The sequence below is a fragment of the Phascolarctos cinereus genome, unplaced genomic scaffold, assembly GCF_003287225.1.
Source record: "Phascolarctos cinereus isolate Bilbo 61053 unplaced genomic scaffold, phaCin_HiC Scaffold_726;HRSCAF=1367, whole genome shotgun sequence".
Taxonomy (NCBI): Eukaryota; Metazoa; Chordata; class Mammalia; order Diprotodontia; family Phascolarctidae; genus Phascolarctos; species Phascolarctos cinereus.
This window is the reverse complement of record NW_027556098.1, coordinates 405,339,987-405,359,495: the sequence shown is the minus strand read 5'-3', so window position 1 is coordinate 405,359,495 and position 19,509 is coordinate 405,339,987. Positions and strand designations below refer to the sequence as shown.

At 49.1% G+C, this 19,509-nt stretch overlaps 1 protein-coding gene across 5 annotated transcripts in view; it reads right to left on the bottom strand.

The window, feature by feature from the left end:
* Positions 1 to 3,826: 3,826 nt before the first annotated feature.
* Positions 3,827 to 19,509, bottom strand: part of SDF4 (stromal cell derived factor 4) — a 55,646-nt gene continuing 39,963 nt past the window's right edge. For all 5 annotated transcript variants that reach the window (XM_020976531.2, XM_020976539.2, XM_078145779.1 and 2 more), the window contains 4 exons: positions 17,764 to 17,877; positions 11,404 to 11,562; positions 8,367 to 8,542; positions 3,827 to 4,878 (listed from right to left, as the gene is read on the bottom strand). In XM_020976531.2, the coding sequence (XP_020832190.1) occupies positions 4,702 to 4,878; positions 8,367 to 8,542; positions 11,404 to 11,562; positions 17,764 to 17,877 (626 nt within the window). In that variant the 3' untranslated portion in view covers positions 3,827 to 4,701. The remainder of the gene's footprint in view (positions 4,879 to 8,366; positions 8,543 to 11,403; positions 11,563 to 17,763; positions 17,878 to 19,509) is intronic.

Sequence of the window (19,509 nt, the reverse complement as noted above, 5' to 3'; positions counted from 1 at the left end):
ACGACTGGAAATCCCCGCTCCCTCCCCAGGCCGGAGCAGCTACAGGTGAAGGGAAACCAGGCTTTTTGATGTACAAGCCTCGGTCCCCACCTGCGCGGGCAAACTTCCCTTGGTTTAATGTTGGCGCTGTGACGCCATCTGATCTCTGGTCTGTGCTCTGTGCTGTGCTCCAACCGACAGGTAGTCTGTGGGCCCGGTACGGACTGAATTCAGTGCAGGTGTGTGGGTGTGTGCACATGGGTACAACGATGGTGGTCCTGACTAGGGCACGAGGGGGGGGTACAACGAAGATGCCATCAGCCAGCAAACATTCATGAGGGCCTAGTGTCTGCCAGCCATGCTGCTAAGCACCGGGGACACAACCCTGCCACGTGACCAGGCTCCCCCAGAGGTTTCCTAGACGGTCTCAGAAGCTCCCATTGGCTTTAGACCTAGGACTCTTTGATTTACACAGGGTTCTATTATTTTTGGGGGGAGGGCAGGGTGAGTAAGCTAAGGACATAAGAGTTGAACAAAGCATCTGATAAAGCATCTTGGGCTATTCTCAGAGAGATGGATTGGGTAAGCCTAGACTCAGAACTGGTCAGAGGGCCAAAAGAGGACTGGTTAACGGTTCAGTGTCAGCACTGAAGGTCTCCAGTGGAATGCACCATGGACCTGTGCTTAGTCTGTGCTGTTACCTAAAGGCCCAATCCCAGCTAACAAGCCCACCAAATGAGGAGAGGACAAACAGCTGGGGGTGGGGTGGGGGTGCAGGGCAGGGATAGCTAACATAACGGAGGCCAGAATCAAGATTTTAGAGCACTGGGTTGAATCTAAGAAGATGAAGTTCAAAAAAGAAGGAAACAGCTACTTATTAAATGCCTACTATGTCAGGCACTATGCTGAGCGCTTCACAAATATCATCTCACTGGATCCTCACCATAGCGCCTGCGGGGAGGATCGTACCCCTTTCACAGTTGAGGAATCTGAGTTACACAGCTAGTACATGCCTAAGGCCAGATTCAAATTCAAGTCTTCCTGACTCTGGGCAGCTAGACGGTGCAGCAGATGAGTGGGGAGCCTGGAGTCAGGAACCCCTGGGTTCAAGGCACATACTAGCTGTGCAACCCTGAGGAAGTCATTTCACCCTGCTGGCCTCAGTTTCCTCTTCTGTAAAATAAGCTGGAGAAGGAAATGGCAAACCACTTGAGTATCTTTGCCAAGATAACCACAAAAGAGGTCACAGAGTCAGATATGACTGAACAACCTCCTGACTCCAGGCCCGTCACTCAATCCCCCTGCCCCTGGTGGGAGGACAGGGATGCCTGCCGCAGCCCAGTTCTGAGGGGTAGGCGTCATCAGCCTTCAGAAGCATTTTCCATCGCCAGAAACTCTATCAAGTGTAAGTCAGGGCTAACGGTCACACACACGAACAATCAGCTCACTTAAGAATTCTTATTCTGTTCATACTTCTATTACCAGGGCTGACAGCCGGCCTCTTATGAGAGAGATGAGAACTACCACATTCCCCCTTGTGTGAAAATCACACACTCTTACAAAACGCGGGCTTCATTTACCCTGTGGTCTGTGACAGAGGCTGAAGTTCTTCAATAATCACAGCTGGACACAGACGTATAAAGACAGAGGCAACCTGAAAGACCTGACCACGAGTCTTCTTGGCTGTGTCCAGCAGTCTTGAGCCACAGAACTGGAAGCCACGCGTCATTTGCACCCAGGACCTTCAATGGTTTGGTCACTGCTAATACTAGCAAAAACCAAAGCTTGATTTTAAAGCTCTTTAAAAGGTTGTATTTAAACTCCCAAAGAAGGACACTTTCCCCCTTGTCTATTTTTATACAAACTCTGCCTACTCACAATTAGGTATACCGCAAGAATTGACTCTCAGTGATGTGGGGAGAAAGCCCCCAGACAGCTGGGAGAGTCCAGCTCAGTCGCTGTCTTAGCATTGTCGGGGAGGGGGAAATACTGTCTCGGGGGGCCCCAGGAAAAAGAGTTAGTGAGAGAAAATACAAAAACTGCCGTGGAACTTGGCCCTGGTCCCAATCAGCAACTCACATCTACAACAGGAAACTGGTCAGCAGAGAACTGAGCCAAGCTGAAGACCTTGTGTCAAGCCTGAATGACATTGATAAAGCGCACTACACTGTAATGTCTCTCTCAGGGCATTCTCACGGTAATCCTGTGAGGGAGGCACTATCGTGCGACTTATCTACACAGCTACAGGAAACTGAGGCTCAAGAAGGTAAATTAGCATGAGATACCGTGGGCAGGGGCTCATGTTGCGGACACTCCCTAGATGGCCTCCACTGGCCTGCGACTTGCCCACACGCCTAACGGCGGCCAGGATTTGACCCATTTGATTCCACACCAAGCACACCACCCTTTGTATCACGATGCTTTTCTATAAACTGGACCACTGGGTACCAATCTCAGCAATGGGTGGATGCCAGGAGCTTCCTGAAGTCGACTGTCTCGATTTAATTAAGAGGTTGGGGGCTATGGAAAATTGTCAAGGGAAGAGGGGTCCTGCGGTAGCAGCATGGACGAATGGGATTTCTATCCGATGATGAACCGGCCCCTGCCTCTCTGTCCTAGGTGGAGTCCAGTCTCACCGACTGCCTGCGGCCATCAGAACACACCATCCCGGTCCACCATGGCTAATGATCCAAACGAAACCTGTGCGTGACGTGAGCGTTCCCTAATTATACACACAGCACACACCCAGACAGGCGTGCTGCCTAGGCACATACACATGTTGATTAAAATCCTTTCAGGGATCGCCATGTGCTCCCTAACACAAAAGCCCACCTCTCCAGGGCCGGTCCCGCCCAGGTTGATGTCCTAGGTGATGACTCGGCACCCAGATGGATGCCAGGGGTGAGCAAGCAGGCTGCAACATATCATCAGTGAGAGGCGGCAGTCAAGATGCGATTGAGGATAGGAAGTAATGGAAAAAACCAATCACGGGCTGAGGAGACCGGACAGACCCGAGGGGCACACTCCAGACCAACTCCAGACCAACTCGCTAGGAGATGGCCAGGACCCTCCAGGGAGGACTGACAGGAAATGCGGATAACAATGACACAGGAGAGGAGGAGTGCCCGCCAGGCAAAGCAGGCTCGCCTCTGAATCCCCTCCTGCTGGGGCCCAGGGCCTGACACATTGTAAGTACTTAACACACACCGGCTGACTGGCCTTTAGCAGGGCTGGGGAGGAGGCCACAGTACAGCAAGCCAGGCAGCAGCTTCTATTTCCCAGACATAATCTGCTCCATCCATAATTCCCAGACGATAAATATATTTCCTGCTCTTCAGTGACACGCTCTGGGCGGTGCATAATGAAGGGGGGATTACTACAAGGGCAGGGGGCCTCGACCCATTCCCACCCTAGAGACAGAACCAGCCTCCCAACAGAAACCATGCATGGTTCCAAAACGATGACTCATCGCCTCCTTTGGCAAACACGCTCACCGTCACGTCAAAGATACTCCTCAGAGTTTTCCATGTTCATGGAGGGGGCACTGGAGGCAAGGATGTGGTGATGACCAAAGGGGGGTGGGGTGTGTGTGTGTGTGTGTGTGTGTGTGTGGTGTGTGTGTGTGTGTGTGTGTCTCTGACATTTTTCTGCTATTTGAACAGTACATATTTATGGGGTCTGGGGTGACAGCCAGGGGGATACAATGGAGAGAGGACAAGATTCGAGGCCCACAGGACCTCACTTCCAGGCCCACCTTAGGCACTCTCTGCTTCTGTGTGTGACCTCGGACCAGTCATTCCCAGACCCACTACCCCTGTGTCCTTCCCATAAACACAACAAGCCAAGCTTCTGGAGGCAATTTTTAATAAATCTGAAAAACAGAAATGCCACTGGGACAAAATCATGTAGCGGGAAGGGCAGGGGAGGCCCAGTACAAATGGAAGCCTGTCAAAGCGACCTGAGGGGGACAGCTTCATCATCAGGGACAAGGAGGAAAAGCCCATCCCCTCAGCACTCTCTGGCTTGGCCACACCCAAGCATGCCCGGAGGATTACTCCAGAAATCAGAGAAGGGTGGAAATCATGCTGCTCCTGTCAAATTAAGATCCTTTCCCCTGGATGAATTCCAAGGATCAATTCATTTCAAGGCCACCACAGTAAACATGAACAGAGGTCCCTTTCCCACGGCCTCAGGGCTAAGCCTGGGGTGCCCCAAGCCAGGCCCTACACCCACCCCAGGGGGTGCCCCGCAAGCACCTGGTGGACCAACGTGGGTCACTTACGTGGAGCTGGAAACGCCCATCTCTGGCCTCCTCCTTCCTGCTGGTCGAGCACTAGGCCCCTGAGCCAGCTTCTTCCTTGAGAGGGCCACAGTCCGCTCTGCTCTAAGCCATGGAGAAGCCCCCACCCCCATCCCCAATCCCACTCAGCTACTTCACAGGTGTGTGTCACGAGTCAAAGGAGGGGTCTGGTTGAGAAGATGATGGTCAGCGGCCACTGCGCTGCCAATCTGGGACGGGCTGCAGGATGACGGAAGCCAACGTTCAGAGTTCTGGGTGGATGGAAGGCTCTCTGCTTCAGAACAGGTGAGTGCGTGCACACACGCACTTGCACACGCACGCACACACGCACACGACACAAACAGCAGCAGGAGATTCTGTCCTCTCTTGGTGGGGCAGGAGCAGGGGTGGGACAGCGAGAAGGCGCCACAGGAGGGAGCAGCTCAGAACTCTTCGTGTACGTTCCGGGCATAGTCCATCAGCTTGCTTCCTGTGAAGTACTCCCCATACTTCAGGATCTCCTCCATCTCGAGGTGATGGTTCTGGTTCTCGTCGGCCACTGCGATCATCTGCTTGGCTTCATTGAGAGCGTTGTACTCGTTCATGGGGTCCATGTACTCCTGTGAGAGAGGAGCCGTCAGAGGGCCTGGGGGTGGGGGCAGAGACAAGACACCCCCCCCCCTGCTCCAGCTCCCAGATGCACTAACCCCAAACGCCTTTTTACTCACAAACGACTGATTTACATACAGCCTTTCCCAGTCTCCCAAACAGAGTTACGTGAGACAGTCCTTTTCTACCCTTGTTTCCTCGGAGGCCCCTGCTGTCATCGGGGCCCTCCGCAGAGCTGCCAGCCGGGAGCAGCGGGCTGGGGAGCTCCCAGAGGAAGGACCGTTTTGACCACTGGGCACCTGAGTCTCCACAGGCTGCCACGGCAGTGACCCACTGCAGCAAAGCAGGGGGTGCCCTCTGTAAGCTGCAACGACGCCATCAGATCTGACGGATCATCCTCTTACTAATCTGGGGCCCTGAGAGCAACATCTCCTTCATTATTCCACTTCTTTCTCAGAGTCCTACCACGTGGGTACTTCATATCCTGCATTCACAAGCAAAGAGCTGCCACCAAAAAAAAAGAAAAGGCCACCAAAAACCTTTATTTAAATTAATTTCCTGACCAAAACATTGAACCACAGCGCAGACAGTGCACAGGGCCCGAAAAGCTTGCACCACCTCTGAAGCGGCCTTTCAGCAGGAGGCTCAGTCACGGCAGGGCCCAGAAGCCCGGCGCCCCTCCTCCAGAGGGAACCCTCTGAAAGGTCACCCTTGGCCGCTTCTCTTTCCATGGGAAACCGTGGGCGCAGAGGGCCCTGGCTTGGCAGGCCTTCTGCCCTGCCCCAGGAGCCCCATCCCCAGGCTGAACGCCTTCTCTGTTCCCTGGTCGTGAAGGACGACAGGCCTGCAGGGCTGGCTCTTCAGGAAGCTCCCAGCAGAGCCCTCCATGGCCAACGTGACTCCCCGCCCACCTTCTGCAAGCTGCCAAAATGATTTTCCTAAAGCACATCTCACTCTCCTGCTCAAAAAAACCAGCAGTGGCTCCTTATTTACTCTACAGTCAAATTCATACTTGTTTGCCGAACGGGCACTCTTGTCACGTTCCCCAAATATCTCCATCTGACATCTCCTTTCTCCACACCTTTGCCCAGGCTGTACCCCATGCCTAGAATGCCTTCCCCTCTGCCTCTTAGTCTCCTTCAGAGTTTACCTCAGGGGCTACCTCCTCCATGAAGCCTACCCTGACCCCCCCCAGCTGCTAGGGCCAGCCTCCCACCCACCCCAAATTCCTTCGTTTTGTATCAATCCCATCTCCCTGATACTTAGGAGGGAGCCGCCTGACAAGCTCTAGGCCTGTCCCATGCTTCCTCTGTCCTTTCGGGGACATGGTGTCTGCATGATGCACCTCCCTGCGCCCAGGTCTTCTGAAATGCCCACTGACCAGGACTCCCTGGCTGTGAGCAGCGCTGACGATCAGTAGCCTTGACGCAACGCCCAGGGAGCGAGGGCTCACACATCTCTGCTGCCCTGCCACACAGCCGAGGCTTCAGACCATCCAACACTTCTCCTCCATTTCCCACCTTTCTTGCTACAGCACAGAAGGCCGAAGGGGCAAAGGCCAGAAAGAAATTGATGCCCGAGGCCCAAACACCGGAGGCCGGGCGTCAGGAGACTGAGACCCCAGACCTTTCTTACTCATCTATTTCAGGCAACATCAGCTAATTCTCTGCGGCCAGGGGAGCTCTTCCTTGTAACTGAACTACTCAGCCTGGCCCTGCCAACTCAATGTCATAAACCCTCCTGAAGCACCTCTCCACCCAGAGTAATAAAGCAGACCCTGCTTCCCACACAGCCCATGAGTTAAGACGACTCTTAGCAGTTCTCTTAAAGGACAGAACCAAAGATCTGAGAGCTGGAAGAGACCGTGATCAGAGTCATCTGTAAAATCAGTCTCGAAACATCAGGGAATGAAGAAATGATGTGCCCAAGGTCACGGCACCTGCCGAGCTCTCCTGGACCCTGCCCGCCGGGCCCGGGCGGACAGCCCCCGGCCCCCAGAGCCCAGAAACACCCACCGCACCTTCTATGAGGCACTGCCAGCCCCTCCTCTCACCGCCTAAGCTCCTTCTTGTGAAGGGCAGACACCACCCCCACTGTGAGGGAGGCAAAAGGAAAAGGTTCTAAGAATGAGAAAGACTGTTCAGCAGCCAGAGAGACAGACCTGATTACTGGAGTAACTTTTCTTGTTTCTACAGAAGTCTAAATGCTGGCCAGAACTTCATTACTCAGAGCTGCGGGCAATGAGGTGCCTTGTGACTTTCCTCTAGGAATAAATTTGAGGGGGTTCCCGAGAGCCAGGGGGAGAACCAGATGCTGGTGCGGAGAGGTACCAGAGCCACAGCACTGAACCAGGCGTCCTTGAAAACCTCTCATGAATCGTAAACAGTGTCTTCTCTCCTCCTCTCTGCTCCCCCTTCCCCTTCTCTCTCTCTCCACCTCCCTCCTTCTCCTCCTCTGTCTCTCCCCACCTTTCCCTCTCCCCTTTCTCCACAAATAACATACATCTCCAAAAGTGTGACACACTTCAGTGAGGCAGGGTGGCAAACTAGAGAGAGATAACCGTGGAGTCAGGAAGCCCCAGGTTCAATCCTCACCTCTGCCACAGCCCAGCCGTGGGACCCGGCACAAGACACTTGGCCTCTCCAGGGCTGGCAGAGGGAGGGTCCTCACTGACCACCTCGGAACTTAACGACATCATCCACTATGGGGGATGGTTCTCAAACACTGACTGGCCTCCTACTTAAAACCTATGAATGCCCAAAGCCTAGTTTAAGAACTAATCCTTGGATTTTCAGGTCAGAGGCATGAAGGTGGGCAGACTGGATAATCGAGATAGGAATGACAAGGCCTCCCCACAAAGGAACAGTTCCTGTTACAGAGTGTGACGCTTTACAGAGTGGTAAGAGGGGTGTATGGACCCTGCCATCACTGAGCTGTTCTATATGAGGACCAGAAGGACTGTCTGTTCCTGGAGTGGAGAGCAGGGCCCCCTCCTGTCCCTGGCCTAAGCTACCCTTTCAACACTGTGACCCAAGGGGCGCCACATCAAACCAGCGCTAAAAGCCCAAACGTTCAGTCTGAGAGTAGGGCCTGCAGAAAGTTGGATGAAACTGGTGGCCACTCATTTTTTCTGGAGAGCCACAAACAGGTTTTGGGGGAAGAATGGTAGAGATTGAAAAGAAATTATTTTTTGTCCTTCCAACAAGATTTGATTCCACAAGTACTCTAGACTAGGCTCAGCACCAGGAAGGAAGGGACACAGATCAATGGGACCCCGTCTCTGACCCCGAGGAGGCTGGAGGTGAGTCACAGCCTTCGGCCCTCCGGGCGCCATGAACAGAGGATCCCCACCAGCCCCTCTCCTCTGTCAGAGATGGGATTCACCCAGGTTCCCCAGCAGAGGTTGGCTGACCTGAAATGGCAGAAAGCCCCCAAACTGCCAGGCTAGTCCAGCCTGATCACAGTCTAATGAAGGCAGGGCCCGCCCCTCAGACCTCACCTCTAGTTCCTCCATGGTGACAATTCCATCGTGGTTAGCATCAATTACTTCTTCAAATTCCTTCTTTCTGTCTTTCACCCAGTCGTCATCAATGTCTTGGGCCTGCTGGTTTTCAACCGTCCCCACAGGCAGGGAAATGAACTCAGACAAAACCAGCTTCTTATCACCGTCCTGGTCTGGAAAAGAGGTTTGAAGAAAGAAGGAGCATGAAAGCAGAGCAGCAGAGACAACTCAGCCCTAAGCACACAAAAGGCCGTCTAAATCTGCGGAAACATCAATCTAGCTCCTAGGCTCGTTTTCTCCTGGAACAAACCAGACCACAAATTCCACATATCTCACTAGTCTGTGGTAGCTGAGGTACCTTGAAGCACAGACACTATGTGAGGTGCCACCGAATTAAAGTCATCAAGAACAGACATCCTCAGGGAAGAAAGCTGAGGGTGCCCACGACAGATACAGGCATGCCCAGCGAACCCCAGAGGGCATCACCCCTCCCGCCTGGTGACGGAGTCACTTGGGCACGTCCTGGGCCCTCCCTGCCCACCCCAAGTAAGTTCTCTGCATCTCCCCCCAGTGCGCCTGACGAGCGCGTGGACCAACCAGTGATCCGCCAGATCACAGTAGTGTAACTTTAGAGCCAAAAAGGGACCCAGAGGACACCAAGTCACTGATCATCAGATCTCAGATTCAGAGCCCAAAGCCATCTACTGCAGAGGAGAAAACTGAGGCTTAGAGAGGCTCACAGCTTTGCCCAAGGTCACACAGCAAGTCCCATCAGAGGCAGCAGCGCAAGCCCAGGCTCCATTCTCTTTCTTGCTGACTCTCTGCAGAACTGGACGCTACTGGACTCCTGGCCTGTTGTCCGCTTCTCTCCTGCCCTTTCAATGGCCCTGCCCCTCCCACCCTCCCCATCTGACCGCTCCTTCTCAGCCTATCCTCCTGGATCCTCCTCCCCCAGCTCTGCTCTGGGCCCTCTTCTCTTCACGTTCTCAGTGAGCTCATCAAACATGATGCCTGCATGGGCCCACAGCCAGATTTTTACAAAATAAATGCCTGGCACCCAGGCACTCATAAATGCTTAATGAAGGGAAGAGTCGTTCTGCTGCCCAGAGGACAAGTCCGAGATCCTTGGCCAGGCGTAAAAATTCTGTTCTCTACTCAGGGGCCTCAGTCTTCTTTGCCTGAACCTCATCTCCTGCCACTAGTTTACAGGAATCTCCCGCTCCAGGGCAGCCGACTCGGGACCCTCCAAGTTCTGTCTGGCATTCTCACCTCCACAGCGTGGCTAGGCATGCCCTCCCATTCTCCAGCCACCTGTATCCCTTCTGAAAGGGCCAGCACTGGGGTCTTTTCTTCCTGGGAAGCCTGTGCTAACCGCTCACGCCCACAGGGCTCTCCTCTTCCCTAAATGGACCTACTGTGTGCTCAAGGCACTGTTCTGGGTCTTTGTGGGATACATACTTGGGTAAGACACTAGTCTAGCCCTCGAGGGGCTTGCAAGTAAAATTCCAAATGACTCTCTGCCATCAGTTAAAATCAAATAAAATTAGATACAGACAGATATATAGCTTAAAGAAAAGAACAGCTTTCGTGCCATGAAAGAAAGCAAAGCTATCTCTACTTTAACGAAGAAAATAGTTTCTCCACAGATTCATTCTTCAGCACTGCAAAGCACAAGGCAGAGATAAGAAGGTGCCCTTCAGCAGAAGCAGTGTTTCACTGGTGGTAAAACACAAGAAATCTCACAAGAGAGGTCACACACTCCTCTTTCACACAGAACAGCACATAATTCTATATACATATATATGCATACTTACGTATGATTAGATACAGACAGTACCTAGTACATATCAGATATATATAAAACATATCTATATATTAAATATAGATCTATATTGGATATATAGATACTATATAGTATAGTAATTGTTCCCTAATAAGAAGTCGAGTAAGGAAGACAGAGAGTAAGGCAGAGCCCTGGAAAGATTCCCGAACAGCTGCCCAGGAAGGGAAAATCCCTAAGATCACGTGGATTTCCAAAACCAGGTTTTACATCATTGTGTTAAAATGTCCAGGAAAAAAAAAGTCATATAATTAGAGTGGGCCTAGCTTTTATGGGTTAGGAATGAAAAAATAAACCAAAGGAAGAAACTATCAGAATCGGAAAGAGCACAAAAAACAAACGTAAGAGAAAACTTATTTTCAAAGGTATAAGATTAAGGAAGGGAGAGGAGAGAACCAGCAGTCAGTTTCCCCTTGAGAGTGAATTATAAAAAACAACTTTTTTTTCCCCTAAAGTAAACCACAAAATTTACATTGTTAATAAATTCTACCACAAAAACACAGGTAAAAAAAAATTTTTTTAAACTTCAGGGAAACTTTTCTACAAGGGATACCAAAATAATAAAAGCTGAAAGTTAAAAATGGTTTCATAGATAGATCTAGTTTAACTTTCTATCCAAAGCTGTAAGAGAGTCAGTCATCTGTTCCTTAAATACTTCTGGTGTCAGGGAACTCACCACTAGGTTATAAAGCCACCTATTCCATGGCTAATGCTCTGGGTGAAGCATGCTGAAATCTGTTTCTCCACATGTCTGATGCATGAGCTATACAAGCCAAGTTAAGTCCAGATTCAGAGCTCAGAGATACACCTGTACAAACTGATACGCTGTGAAGTTACTGCACCAGGAAGATGAGAGACGACAACCCAGCTGAAAACAAGCCTGCACGGCATCTGTCGTCCAGACCGTCCTGCTCCGTAGAGCCAGGGGCCTTTCCTGCCAGCCCTGGACTTCTTTATCACAATGGGCTTGGAGGTTACAAGGTAAACGCAGAAGGCAAATACAAGACTGGACTGGGACGTAGAAACAGAAGTTATATCAGTAAAAACCAACAAAATGGGCTCTCGTGCCTTTCTGTTCTCGCTCTCTTAAGGCCCTCTCACCAGTCTCCACACGCCAGCTCTGTCTCCTCTCTACCCAAGAGCCCCTGGGCTCTCGTCGCCCTGACCCACGCTAGGTGAGGGTGAAGCACATACCCAAGTCCCGCACGATTTCCTTGACCATGAACTTGAGCATGCCCCTGCTGTGTTCTGGATGCAAGAAGGACAGGAACTCCTCCTCATTCAGTAGCAGGTCGGCTGGAGGGTTGTCGGCCTGATACCAGCGATCCTTGAGGTTATCGAGAACTTCCAGGGCTGAAAAAAAGGACATGTCTCATTAGCACAGATAATCACAGGTGCCACACATGCAACACCCTAATTTTCCACAGCTGAAGGGGGATGTTTCTGGGGAGTTCTGATTACATATGTTTTAAAAAGAAAAGATCACCAAATTGGAATTTTAAAAAGTCATCATGACCATTCCAACATAATCCCATGTGACAAAGCCATTTACATGGGGAAAAAATGGAAGTGTTGACTTGTCCTCTCCTACAAAGACACCTTTTACTGTGCAGAATAAAGGATGTAATCACCTGAAACTGGATTTTATTATTATGAAAACTAGGGAAATGGGGGTGGTCTGCCACAGTGGTGCTAATACACTGAGTCAAAAATTAGGGTGCACTGAAGGAAAGTTACATGCCTTTCTTAGCCCAAGGTGGGCCCCCCCAGGTCACAAGATCTATTTGACAATCAATCCACATTCTCTAGTCTCCTTCTCTGCCCCGACCCTGACTCCAGGCCTTCTGAGACAGCCTTATGATTTCCTCCTCAGCACCAGGACAAGCTCCATGAGGAAAAGGGCTGTTTGTTTTTGTCTCTGCGCCTTCATCACCTAGCACAATGCCTGGCATGAAGAAGGCACTTAATAAAGGCATAAGTGATGTGCAAGAGGAGAGGAGGTCCTTCCCCACAGCTACAGAGCGACAGACAGACATCACTCAGAGCCGCCTGAAGGCTAGGGAACACTGCTGTGTGCACCAGTGGGCAGACGGTCTTTCTAAGACTACTTCGGCAACTGCAGACAGACCATTCAAGGACTAGACAAGATGAACGTCATGCCTTGGTCGCACACGCTTTTGCCAAACAAAAGGTCAGAGGCCGGCACGCACCTCCTGAGAGGGTGAGAGAGACTGACAAAGATGTCAATGATCTCAAGGAAAAGGCTTTGCAACTCTGACCCGGACAGGAAGACAACACGATTGCTTCAGTGTTTGGAGAAATATGCACGCCAGCATCCCAAGACAGCACAAGCAAGAGGATGCCTGCTCTGCTTTACAGTCTCACCTGCCCCACACCCCTGGCATCAGTCAATTCAGGAGAGACAAACACTTACCAAGCTCTTGGTGGCAAGGTCCCAACTACAAACAACAGCTGCTGCCGGACGGGAGCCTAGCCAGAATGCCGGCGTCTAGTGCAGCTGTTCTCAGAGTGGTCCGAGGACCCTCAAGGCCCCGAGACCTTTTCAGGGGGTCCAAGAGGTCAAATCTATTTTCATAATATCCTATGATATTATCTGCCTACATCTCTTTTTTTCAAACTACATATCTATATGATTTCTTCATACACTTCACATGCAGGTTTATTGTTTCAAGCTCTAATACAGCCATCATCAACAGCAAATAAACCCCCATTTTATGAAAGCTCTTTGGTATCCTCGATTATTTTTGAGAGTATAAAGGGGTCTTGAAACCAAAATACTTCAGAACTGCTGGTCTAGTTCACTGCCACTAATAAGTGGAACCAGAAAGATGGCACTGTTAGAAAGACAGGCTTCAGAGACTACCAGAAACAAACCCAAAGGGTAGGACCATGCATTCCAACCCCGAAACCTCGGACAGCCTGCTGATGCCCTCAAGAAGTAACAAGGCCTGAGTGATACGCGAAGGAATAAAATACGACTCAGTGTAACAGCAAGCCCCGCCAGGGAGGAGTTACTCAGACCATCCGGGGGCTGAAGCCCAGCAGAGGGTCTGTGACTTTCCAGATGCAGCTGCCCCTGATACCGGCACTGATGACGGGAGAGTTGGTCAGTCTTTGGGGATGCGGGATACTACATGGTTTAAAGTCTGATCGATCCTCCACATGACAGACTTCCAAGAGGCAAAGCAGACCTCATTCTTTTACCTGACCTCACTGGGCACAGGCTCAAGCACCTCTGCCCTCCTGGCTGCCCCTCTTGGGCACTCCCCAGTTATAGGAACATCCCTGCCGCCCATAAGAGAACACGACACTGCAGATGAGGCCTGATGACAGGGCACAGCAGACAAGCACCCCCTCATGCCTCGGCACCACACCTCTCGAGGTGACCCACCACCACAGCGCTTTTGCTGCTGCCCTCTCACACGAGTTGACAAGTGTTTATTTAATGCTCACCACATGCCAGGTATAACACTAAGTGATGAGAATACAAATACGAGCAGAAAGAAAATCAGTCCCTGCCTGCCCTCCAGGAGCTTCCATTCTAAAAAGGGAAGAGAACCTAGAAAAAGAGCCTGGAGGAGGAAGGGCCTGGAGGACAAAGTCTAGACAGTGGACACGTGGGAGTGCAGCCCACGAAGACAGGGCTGGCCTGGGCTCTTTCCTGAAAAAGCAGGTTCTGGGAGGAACCGTCTAATCTAATAAGAGGAAGGGGCTATAGGGACAGAGTGACTGTCTGTGAACAGACTCTGTGTGTGTACATATCCCTCTCCCAGTAAGGACGTTGGCCAGCCCTCATGCGAGTCACCAATAACTTGGTTATTACTGCTGGAGCTGTTAGCCAGCTCGGAGACAGTCCTTTCTTTGCAGATAACATCAGAGACCCTGATAACACCACAGCCCCTTCCTCTGATTATGGAGACAAGATTCTTGTTTCTCTTGTCTTTTTCATTAAGTGGAAACTATACTACCAACACTGAGTCATATACAACCGAAAACTTGACAGAGAAACAAAAGGCCAATTCTCTTCTTACTACAGGTTATTTTCATGCACAAAAGAACAGACTACAAGAATTTCCATGAAAAGTACATTGCAGAATGTCATTTCTTGCTGTACTAGAAGAGACCAGACAGGGATAAATATCATGAAAACGAGATTTGGAAGAGTCAAGTTTCGGGATGCAAATCAACACACCGCACCTGAGGCCTGGCTGGTGGGCCACGCTGCCCCAAGCCCCGTGACTCAAAGGGCTGTCTTGGGCCCTCTATCCTGAATCCCCCCTTCCCACCCCCTTGTTCTACTCTCCTATGTATCTGTACCCTTGTCCTAGCTCCCCAGAAAAGCATACACTCCCGAATCTCACTCAGTCCATCTCAGTGAGGGTCCAGGCACCAGGGCAGAGTGAACGCAGTGTTAGGGGCAGTGTCAGGAAGCCCCAGATGCACATCACTTACTAGCTGTCAGAGCCATGAGCTTCAGGGTCCTTCTCACCAACAGAAGCCCTCGCACAAGACTACTGAGAGGTTCAAACGAGAGAATGTGTGCAAAAGGCTTGGTAATCTCCATACAGCCCCAGTGCTAGGCACAGGGCCTTGTACAAAGATGAGCGCTAGACAAAACGCAGATGTGAGCCCAATACGTTATTGTGGCCTACTCAGCATTTCTGTAAAGGAAAATTATACACATGGTCCTAAGACTAAGGGAAAATACCTGTACTGCAGAGGAGCTGAAGTCAGATTTGCATTTTGGTGGCTTTTTGATGAATAAGGGGTAAAAAAAACAACCAATTTTCAAATGACTAATCCCACATAGATCAAAGGAACACAGAACCTGCGTTGGAAGGGACCCTAGGGGCCATCAGGTCCAAGTAGGAGCTGTATAAGGATCCCTTCTACAAAATTCCTCAAGCCCCCCGGTGAGGGTGGGGGAGCCCACCACATCTAGGGCACAGCTCTGCAAGGGGCCTGAACCTGCCTCTCTGTAACATCTACTGATTGCTGCCACATATCCCTGAGGTCAGCTAATCAAAGACCCCAGGGCTCTCGTGTCCATCCATCCTGTCTGCCCCACCTTCCCCTCCCCTAACAAATCTCTTTTCCAAGGTCTCCAGGTCACCATCCTGGTCATCCTCCCCTCTGGCCATTCTTTCATAAACAGTGGTGCCCCAACTGGACACGTCCATGTGGTCTGAGCAGGGCAGAGGACAGCAAGCCTGGCCCCCTGCTAGTCCTCGGGCAGAGACCCTCCCATTCCTCTGAAGGCAGGCACAGGTCCCATCTACTTTGGGCTGCCACGTCACACTGTGACCCACCCTGAGTCCATTAAAACCCTAGAAGTTTTCCACATGCACCACTGTCTAGATATGCCCCCTCCTCTGTGTTTGTGAAGTCATCTTCTGAACCCAACAACAAAACTTCACATTTATTCCTATTAAATTTCACTCTGTGAGATTTAATCCCTTATTCCAGCCCACCGAGATCTTTGGCGAGTGGCACATTAATATTGACAACCCTTCCCAGCTTAGGGTCCTCTTTATATTGAAAAGATATGCCAGCCAGGCTTTCTTTCAAGTTAATGATTCAACTTTTTTTTTAATTTAATTTTTTGTTACATTTCAAGTTCTGAACTGTCTTCCTCCCTCTTCATCCCTAATGGTTCAATTTTTAAATGGCCCAGGGCCAAAGAAAGATTCCTGTGACATTCCATCGAAGACTTCCCCACAAGATGACATGGATCTGTTAATGATTACTTTGGGGTCTCCAGCCCACACTAGCTTGTCTATACGGAGAACATGAGCGACTCTGTCCAATACTTTGCTGAAATCTAAGCAGACCCTCCATCATGCTGGCCGACCAGCTTAAGTAAGCCAGGCCAAAAAGGAGATCAGTCAGTCCTACAGGACCTCTTCTTCAAGAAGGCTCTCTGTGATCAACATTCCCTTTAGAAATACTTACATATAAGGGGATGTCAGACTGTGTCCAGCTTTCCTATATTTCTTCATCATGAGATGATATATAAGATGAAGAAGTCACTCATTAACCCCAAAGTCATCCTCATTTCCACTTCAGCAGCAAGATACTTCTTACAAGCCAGCATGAGGCCCAGAATAGCAGTGGCCCTGGATAATTCTACCATCTTTTGAAGAATGAAATCAATACTGTTGTGATAACATATGTAAAATGTCTTACAAAACTTGAAGCACGGGGCAGCTAGCTGGCACAGTGGATAGAGCACCAGCCCCTGGATTCCGGAGGACCTGAGTTCAAATCCAGCCTCAGACACATAACACTCACTAGCTAGCGATGTGACTTTGGGCAAGTCACTTAACCCCAACTGCCTCACCAAAAAAACAAACAAACAAAAAAAAAACCCTTGGAGCACAATGTAAACGTCAGGCCCCAGCCCAGCAGCTACTGTTAAGTTCACATTTATCAACTGCTTGGCTTTTGCCAGAGAGAGTGCCAGGAGATCGCCAGAGATATTTGCAGGAGAAGTCTCTGCCAGGCTGGTGAACTTTTCAAACTCATCATCAATGTCCTCCTTCTGTCTTGCTAGCCTGTAGTATATTACCAAGACAGCTACACTTCAATTTCTTCCCCCACTGATCCTCAGCCAAATATTCCTGACCATATTCCACCTTGTCCCCCACTGGAGCCCCCAGACTCCTCACACAAATACATCTTCTTAATATGCGACGTTTCTCTACTTCCCTAATCGAATCAGCATCCTTCTTTCCACAGCCATGTTTGCAACTTGCCCCCTCAGGTTAATACCTCCAAGACACCCTGCCTATTACTCATATCTTGTACATTTATGTATGAGAACCATGTGTCTCTACATAATCACCAGGAGCTGACTGTGGCATTGGGGTTTAACTCATCTGGTAAGTTCTCTATCCTGTCCTAGATACCGGAGACATTCAGAAGAGATTCAGCTGGACATCAGGAAGAATACTTAACTTTCAAGACATAAGACACAACCCTAGACCACCCAAGACTACAGTACCTCCTCAGAGAGCTTCAGGAAAACAATAAGAAACCATCTGGCAGGGAGAAGGGTCAGAGAATTTAATGAATGAGGCTTTAGTTTTAATATTCTTTAGCTTGTAGACTAGTAAAGTAAAAGACTAGTAAAGACAGATCAAGCTCAAAAACCATTCTTCTTACTAATGTGTCTAGAATTCAACTCCTCTGCCTGCTCTTGGATGTAAAGCACCCTACCCCCAGCCCTGCACATCTGGCAGTTAATTACCTCCCCACCCCCCAGCCCTGCACATCTGGCAGTTTAGTTACCCATGACCCCAGCCCTGAACATCTGGAAGTTAGTTACCCATCACCCAGCCCTGTACATCTGCAAGTTACTTCCACCCCCACAGCACATCTCTCCCCTTTTCAAGTCAAAGCAAATGCTCCACCAGGACTGCACCAACAGACCTCCCACCATCCTGGTTCTGATGGCCCAATACCCAGCTAGCCCAAGAAGGAAGCAATGCGAGCCCCAAAAACCTGGGGGCTACAAGGCTCTTGTGGACTTACTTTCTTCATCAATCTTCAGCTCCTCATTGTTCTTTATCTTTTCTGCAACCTCTTTTTCATTGTGACCCTTGCTTGCCAAAAACTTCACTTTATATTCGTCCCAAGACACACGGCCTAAAAGAATATATCAAACACATTAGAATATTTAATAATACATTGTTATGCTCCTCTGATACAGCTGTTAAGCTCTTGATACTACAGTTCTATGCAAAAGACAGGAAAATCCCCAATTACTCCTGTCCTATACTCACTGTGGTTATGGGGGAAGCCTTCCCAAATACTTAACTAGTTGATTTTCTCTCTGAACGAAGACCTCAAAAATACTTTTCTTGAGCCTAATTTTACTTTCAGGTAAAGCGGGGTGTGGTATGTGTGTGATGTGGTAGAGAAAAGCAGATGAATAAGAAACCACGCTGGCTTCTCCCTTCCCCAGTAGTTCATAGCTCAGCGCAACCTCTCTATAGGCACACCACCCCAGAAAATACGACGGAATAGAATGAACCCAAAGTAAAAGGCAGTATGGTTAGAGGAAGCCTTCATAACAACCGAAAAACAGAAGACACCACAAAAGACAAATCAGACTATTTACATTACGTAAAATTTTAAAGATTTTGTACAGACAAAATCAATGTAACCAGAATAAGAGGAGAAGCTGCCAGGCTGTGTGTGGAAAAACCAATGAACACTTCTAATTAAAGTTTGCTAAGATATAAACTTTTTAAAGATAGGAATACTTTTCAAAAGAAATTAACACACATATGAAAAAATGTTCCAAACTGTTCATAAGAAAAACAGAAAATGAAACAACTCTGCCGTTTTACTTAATCCCCAACAAACTGGCAGTGATGACAAAAGAGGGAAGCGGTGCAGGGTAGAGAAGCTGGAGGAAGAGGAACACCTCAATCCACTGTTCCTGGCGCTCTGGAATGATTCAGAATTTCTCTGAAAAACAATCTGAAATCATGGCAGTGAGTTTTTCATAGCCTCTGCCCAGTGAGGTCAATGTAGAGAGGGTCCACATTGTGCCACAAAAGATAACAAAGAATAGAAAAGAGGAATTCATGGAACACTAATGCATTGTTGGTAGAGTTGTGAGATGATCCAACCATTCTGGACAGCAATTTCAAACTGTGCCCAAAGGGCTATAAAAGTTTGTATACCCTTTGACCCAGCAATAGCACTTCTAGGTCTGTATCCCAAAGAGATCATACAAATAGGAAAAGGACCCACGTGTACAAAAATATTTATAGTAGCTCTTTTTGTGGTGGCAAAGAATTAGAAATTGAGAGGATGCCCATCAGTTGGGGAATGGCTGAACAAGTTGTGGTATATGAATGTAATAGAATGCTATTGTGCTATAAGAAATGATAAGCAGTTGTGCTGCTTCCCAGCAATACAAGGATCTAAGACATCTCCAAAGGCCTCATGATAGAAAATGCTATCCACATCCAAAGAAAGAACTATGGAATGTGAATGCAGATTGAAGCATACTATTTGCTATTTTTTTTCTCTTCTGTTGAGTTTTGTTTCCTCTTTCTAGTGGTTTGTCCTATTGGTTCTAATTCTTACTTACAACATCACTAATGTGAAAATATGTTTAATAGGAATGTATATGTATAGCCTATATCAGATTGTGTGCCATCTTGGGGAGGGTGGTGGGGAAGAAGGAGGAGAAAAATTTTAAACTCAAAAGCATTTGGAAGTGATTGCTGATAAATCAAAATAAATTAATTTAAAAAAAAAAAG